Raw genomic sequence first — 6,989 nt, 5'->3', positions numbered from 1 at the left:
CCCTCCATGGCACCGTTTCCTGCCAACGCCGCAAGGGTTCTCCTTCTTTTGTTGGGATGTAGTTGGTTAAATAGCGGCGAAGATATGTATATTCAGGGCCTCACAGCAGGGGCAGGAGGATTGAGCCCTCTGAGTCCATCAAGGAATCTTCCTACATAGGTAGTTGTATCCAATATCTGGACGTACATGTGAGCCTTGAAACCGCGCAAATGCGTCCGGATATTGGATCCAATTTCCTATGTATGGTGCAACATCTCTGTGGAGCAAATGCGGGTGGGCTCAACAGTGTTGTCGCCTGCTGTGGCCGGGGAGATGTGGCCGCGAAACTCGTCTCTGCTACCTCCTCGCCAAACCGCAGAGGCTATTAATATCCATCATGCAAGCAAGCTTGCACGCAGTGGTGAGAAGCAAAAATGCTATGTCCAGGGAGGAATGGGATTGCGCGTGGTGTAGACTTCCGCAGTGCCGCCCTTGCCCCCTTTGCCAGCCCCTTGCGCAATGGTGTGCACCACCCCCATGAGTCCAGTCCAAAGAGCAAACAGATGGTATTTTCTTCTTCTCTATATAGAGCTTGCACTCACTTCCAATTTCAACAACAGCTCCATCAGCTCCTCCAAGGAGTTTCCTCTTCGATGGTCTAGTGGTGATGATTTCCGCTTGTCAATAGCCTCTATTACCAAGCGCGGGAGACCGGGGTTCGATTCCCCGTCGGAGAGTCCTAGCTTTTTGCTATTTGCTATCGTGATGCTTAATGGGGAGGTGTGGCGGTGTTGAGAAGTTTTTTTGGTGGTGGGCGGATCCGCTGGCAGTGAGTGACGCACTGTCTGGCTATACACAGTGAAACGACCTGTACGAGTGCTCTCCTTCCGATGACCCAGGCCTCAAGAGATCGTTAGCGAGGTGCAATCGTAGGGGCGCGATGTAGGTCCAGATTGCAGAGATTTTGGCGTAGTATCGGTGCGGCGCATGGCCAGTGCGGCCGGAGGGGTCGAGCAGACAACATGGAGGCGCAGCAGAAACACAGGAACAAACAATTATGAGCGGGAGGAGAGATCCAGATGACGACCCCTGAGCCAATTGCTGATAACCCAAGCAGCTCCGGGTGAAGTGTTAGATGAGTGAAGAAGTGCAATGCGAGCGGAAGACACGGACAAGGCCCGTGCGGGGCGGTGAGATTCTGCCAACCCCAGATCCCAAAAAATGTCGTCGGCCGCGACTCTCACGCCCGACACCAACACCCGCCCGACTCAATTCCGATCGCACCATGGGTAAACGCAAGCTTAACGAGCACGACGTTCCCGAAGACGCCGAGGTTGTCGCTGCCTCGATCCAGGCTGCCCACCCCGACCTGCCATCTTTCGACTCCCTCGGCCTCGACCCCCGCCTGCTTCAAGGAATCGTGCGCCAAAAGTTCTCGACGCCCACTTCCGTCCAAGCAAAGGCCATTCCGCTGGCTCTGGAGGGCAAGGACATCCTCGGTACGCCCTCTACACTCCCATTCGCCCTCTACCTACTGACTCCCCACAGCTCGCTCCAAGACCGGCTCCGGCAAAACCGCCGCCTACCTTCTCCCCATCCTTCACTCTATTCTAAAGCGTAAAAACGGCGAATCCTTCACAAAATGCACCTCCGCTCTAATCCTTGTTCCGACGCGCGAACTGGCTGGCCAGGTTACAAAGACGATCGAGGCTTTCGCCACCTTCTGCGGCCAGCATGTGCGCGTCGCCAACATCACGCTGCGTGAGGACGACGCCGTCCAGCGCGCCCGCCTGGCCGACTCCCCGGACATTGTCGTGGCCACGCCCGGCCGCGCTTGCGTCAACCTGAATGCCGCCGCCCTCTCGCTGGACCAGCTCGCCCATTTGGTCATTGACGAGGCCGACTTGGTCCTGTCCTACGGCTACGACGACGACCTAGAGAGCATTTCCAAGTCCATCCCCAAGGGAACCCAGACCTTCCTCATGAGCGCTACCCTCAGCAGCGACTTGGATGATTTGAAGGGCCTGTTCTGCCGCGATCCTGTGCTGTTGGAGCTGGATGAGGAGGAGAAGGACGAGGGCAAGGTCAGCCAGTACATCGTGAAGTGTGCCGAGGATGAGAAATTCCTGCTCATCTACGCCATCTTCATGCTGAAGCTGGTCAAGGGCAAGGTCATTGTCTTCGTGGGCGACATTGATCGCTGCTATCGTTTGAAGCTGTTCCTCGAGCAGTTCGGCATCAAGAGCTGTGTTCTCAACTCAGAGTTACCGGTCAACTCGAGAATTCACGTGGTGGAAGAGTTCAACAGAAATGTTTACGACATCATCATTGCAGCGGATGAGCACGAGGTATTGGGCGATGAGGACAAGAAGAAGCGCAAGAGTAAGGAAGGTGAAAAGGAAGAGGAGGGGGACAATGCCGATGGCGAAAAGGAGGACGCAGAGATGGAGGATGCCGATGGTGCAGAGGCAAAAGCAAGCGCAAAGTCGACCGAACCTCCCAAGAAAAAGCAAAAAGGTCGTAAGAAGGACAAAGAGTACGGAATCGCGCGCGGTATCGACTTCCAAAACGTCTCGCTCGTCCTCAACTTCGACCTCCCCACCTCGTCTAAATCCTACACCCACCGCATCGGCCGCACCGCCCGCGCCGGCAAGAATGGCATGGCCATCTCCTTCGTCATCCCCAAGGACCAGTACCGCAAGCACAAGCCCACCTCGATCGAGTCGTGCAAGAACGATGAAGAGGTGCTGGCCAAGATCACCAAGAGCCAGGGGAAGAAGGGCAACGCGATCCAGCCGTACCTCTTCGACATGAAGAAGCTCGAGGGCTTCCGGTACCGGCTCGGCGACGCGCTGCGGGCCGTCACGCGCATTGCGGTGCGCGAGGCGCGCGCGCGCGAGCTCCGCCAGGAGCTGCTCAAGTCGGAGAAGCTGAAGCGGCACTTCGAGGAGAACCCGCAGGACCTGCAGCACCTGCGCCACGACGGCGAGGCGCGCACCGCCCGCCAGCAGCCGCACCTCAAGCACGTGCCCGAGTATCTGCTGCCCGCCGGCGGCCAGAGGGAGGTCGAGCGCGAGATCGGCTTCGTCGGCTTCAGGAAGGACGAGGGCAGGGACAACAGGATCAGGAAGGCCCGCGCGCAGAATCGGTTCAAGGGCAAGGGCAGGATCGTCAAGACGAAGAAGGCGGATCCGCTGAAGACGTTTAATGCGAAAGGGAGGGGGAAGAAATGAGTGATTGGTGGTTGTTGAGCTATAGAGGGGTAGATTGGGTTATTGAAAAGCATTGTGGGCGGGGTTGAAAGAAGCATTTGTAGGCGTTGCGGCTTTTGAGGAGGAGGGGGCGAGAAGGTTATCATACCAGGGTGCAAATGAAAATGGAGTGTCTTTTATGGGCTTTGCGAGTATTGCTGTTTATGTGTGTGTGGAGTGAAGTGAAGGCGGCGACGTATTGTGCCTATTGTGGGTGGGCTAGGTCGGGTATGAGTTGCGATGTGTTCTTGTGCATCCGCCTGGAAATTTGCGGGTGTTGGTGACGTTCGCGAGGAGGGTTTAGTTTTTGCCTTTTTGCATGACTACCGGTCGTTGGAAAGTTTGTAGGGGTCGAGAAATTTAATGGAAGCTTGCGAAGATAGTTCTGATTCTCCGGAATGGTCATTGAAGTATGGGCGGGGTGCGACTGGCTGTGAGATACACATCCGTATCATAACGGTGTCGGAAGTCGAAAGATATGTCTCTCAAACTAAGATGGTTACGGTGAGTTGCGAAAGAATTAGGACTTCTCAAACATGTCTCGTAGAATAAATATGTTGCGTCTGACTGACATGAACGGTGGACACAATTACATCTACGCCCAGATGTTCACTTCAGCTTCCCACGGAGAAAGGCTCTAAAGTCCTAAACAGACACGGAATGATCAGGACTTACTACTGTATGGTGATAATCAATGAATCACACCGATCTTCGAGACCAAGGCAACCCAGCTCAAGTGTATATAAAGTGCCCGCCACACCATTCTCTGTGAATCTTTTCATCCTTCTTCAAGCTGTGTGAAGGCTTTATTTAACGCTTCATACGAGCTAGCGCATTCATTAAACTGCCCTTGCGAAACGAGCTAACACTGCTTTTTCGAAGCTGTTGCCCATAATTAATTCGTCCTCGCCACTGCCCCGATTAGAACCTTTACCAATACAGTAGCATTGATATATGTTGCTGTGGATTCTATTCGTTCCCTCGTGATGATGATTGGCAGGCTGAGATGATGAAGATGGTGGTCTCGTGGTCAGTTAATTGAAGCAGAGAAACAGACAAGAACAGCCAGCAGTAAGGAAAGCGAGTGACAGGCAACATGTAGTGCGTATCAGCGGCTTAGGCAGCGGGACAGATTCTGAACTCGTTGTCGGACCGGCCACGGCGGGAGGGAATATATTCTGAATCAGGCGCATCCTCGCAGTAGTACTCCAGTACTGGTGGAATAGATGGTGAACGAAATTTCAGTGTTGGTATTGACAGTGGCATGAGACACGAAACTGTACATCAAGAAAACCCGTAATTGTTAAGAAGGAAGAACAAAACCTTGGGATGATTAAGAAGAGGAATTACTACGAGTCGCGAGCTGGCATACACAGGTGAGATTTCTCGCCCACGCCACAGAGAAGAATTTCAATGATCTTGACAACAAAATTGTTCAGCATCACTTCCACAAGATGAAAAGAGGCACGTGAGAAAGAAGATGTGGTTCCATTTCATCATCGGAACAGACAGCCGTCCTTCATCATTTCTTTCTTTTACTCTGCGAGCGCGACAACACAGTACTCGTTCACAACAGTCTGTGGATCTTGAATGTGAGCTATCGAAGTGCGGAGCAACAATTACCACTCATGAGATGAGAAGATATCCGATGCTGTGATTCGTGGACAGTGAGCCCCCGTTTGGCGACCATGAACGCTTCGTGGAGAAAGGCTAGCCTAGCAACCATGTGGAGAACTATCGATTGAGCTTTGGCGCATACAGCCTGCATGATCTAGATCATGAAGTAGTAGTGGGGTAATCTCGACAAGCGCATTTCCGTTAGAGTGGTAGAAAAAGCTTCTTTCAGGCTTCCGCTTACCGTTTTCGGTACCATACTTTCATGCGGCATACCTTCTCCCTGTACCTTGGTCTCGTAGGGCTGGCTTTCCCTGCCATGTGACGGAAAGGAGATGCTGCTATAATAAAACAACACTGCGACAATCGTGGAACGGTCTCAAAACCTACTAAGACGTTTGGTATAGTTATTTATCTGGTTCGGTCCCAAACAGCGATTGTCGTGGCCTTCCAGGGGTTGCAGAGAGATGGTTTGAGCTCAAAGCAAGGGAGTAACTTCCAATACTCGACAACTACGGCGCACGTCAGCCTCGTGAAACCATGAGGCGAGCAGAGTGGGAGCGCGGAAGCCTAGGGTTTCCGCCGGCCAAGCCGATGGAATAATGTCCCGAACTCTGTATGTAACGTTCCGCAGATGGCGAGGCGCCGACGAAAGCCCCACACGAGCAAGTTTGGTGTTTCGAAAGAAAGACCGACGGCGTGCCGCTTTCTGGGGGATAACCCGGCCACAAAAGCCATGTGGCTGGGCTGGCTGGCACCGGCCCCGCCGGGGAAGCCTAATAACGAGGCGCGAGAACAGAGTTCGACATCGAGACCTGTTCAAGATTGTAGGATTGATGAATCAGATCATGTTGGCTTTTGGGGGTAAGCGAAGGAGTGGGTGCAGTTGCTGGTCCATCCCAGCCACGTGCATTGATGAAGACGCAGGTCTGGATCGCTGAGATGCACGTTGGCAGGGAGACGTTATACACTACACATCCAGGAGGTGGGGTGGGGAGCAGGAAAGCCGATCATGGTACGCGTCTTTGGTAGTCGATTCTGCAAGCGAGCGGGGAAGGGGGAGCACGGGGAGTGGCAGATTTGGGGTTCCCCTGAAGCTGCAGCAGTCGCGTATGCACGCGCGGGACCGATCTGAGAGCTAGAGGGCGGGAGCGAGGTGGAGCAATAGAGCTGTGGCCGTGGCCGTGGCAGAGGTACAGATGGTGTATGTACGTCGTGGTTACGTTTGCGTGTGAAACAGTGGATCTTGCTCCACACGATCGAAACTACGATCCCCTGATGTCTGGAGTCTAGGCCGCGAAGATCCGGGAGTTGCAGGATGGGGAAGTCAGACCACCAGCCAATGCAGGAGATTGCGGTTTGCGCAATGCGGATCGTCGACGCTCGAAATCGGGGGGTGGCTCGCAGCACTCACCAGCCACAGTGACAGGAGAGCCGTGGGCGCGGGCGGTGCTGCGATCGCCGCGATCGTCCGTTGCAGTCGGGCCCCGATCCTGGATAGCGGCAATCCAAAGTCGACTTCAGCTTCGTCGCGCAGGCCTGGCGCGCGACGAGCGTCGGACAGCCGCAGTCTGCTTACTCGCTCACCATGTAGCTAGGCCGATGCACGCTGGCAGACTCGGCCGGCGTCTGCAAGGCCGCGTGCCTGACTCAGGCAGCGACCCGCACACGATCAGAAGCCGCGGCCGAGTCCCTGACTCAAGAAGGCAGCGACGACTCGACCACAATCAGCCGGCCCGCAGCGCGCTCATGGACGCCTCGACGCCTCGACGCCTCGACGCCTCGATGCCCGGCCGAGGGCTCAAGCCTGCGCTCCCCAGGCTCTGCTCGCTCTGCCTCGGCGCCTCGCTGCTGCGCCGTCGCAACCGCCAGAATCTCACACCGCATCGCCCATCCCCACCTCTTACACTGCCCGGCTGTCTCGCTGAGTGCACATCTGAGGTGGCACATCGCGCGGCGCAATGCCCCGAATAGCACCAGGCGAGAGGGAAAAAATTTGCCTGCCTCATTTTCCACAGATCCTCGTGTCCGTATTGCCCTCGACCGCACCACGTGCACACCGCTCCGCTTCAGCCTCGACCAACCAGACGCGCCTAAACATAGCAACTTCACCTCTCAGCCATCCCGTCCAAGCTCCCGTCGCCC

The 6,989-nt window shown here is 55.1% G+C and overlaps 1 protein-coding gene and 1 non-coding gene across 2 annotated transcripts; both read left to right on the top strand.

The window, feature by feature from the left end:
* Positions 1-626: 626 nt before the first annotated feature.
* On the top strand, positions 627-716 carry SLS55_007461. Its single transcript has one exon. It is a non-coding gene; the product is annotated as a tRNA-Asp (tRNA).
* A 548-nt stretch (positions 717-1,264) lies between these two features.
* Positions 1,265-3,212, top strand: DBP9 (ATP-dependent DNA/RNA helicase; the record flags this gene model as incomplete). Its single annotated transcript, XM_066778879.1, has 2 exons — positions 1,265-1,478; positions 1,528-3,212. 2 exons carry the CDS (start codon positions 1,265-1,267, stop codon positions 3,210-3,212), a joined length of 1,899 nt encoding a protein of 632 aa, XP_066631316.1.
* Positions 3,213-6,989: the final 3,777 nt, after the last annotated feature.

The sequence above is a fragment of the Diplodia seriata genome (assembly GCF_021436955.1).
Source record: "Diplodia seriata strain FDS-637 chromosome Unknown scaffold_7, whole genome shotgun sequence".
Classification (NCBI taxonomy): domain Eukaryota; kingdom Fungi; phylum Ascomycota; class Dothideomycetes; order Botryosphaeriales; family Botryosphaeriaceae; genus Diplodia; species Diplodia seriata.
The sequence above is the reverse complement of the archived record's forward strand: the minus strand, read 5'-3'. Positions and strand labels throughout refer to the sequence as shown.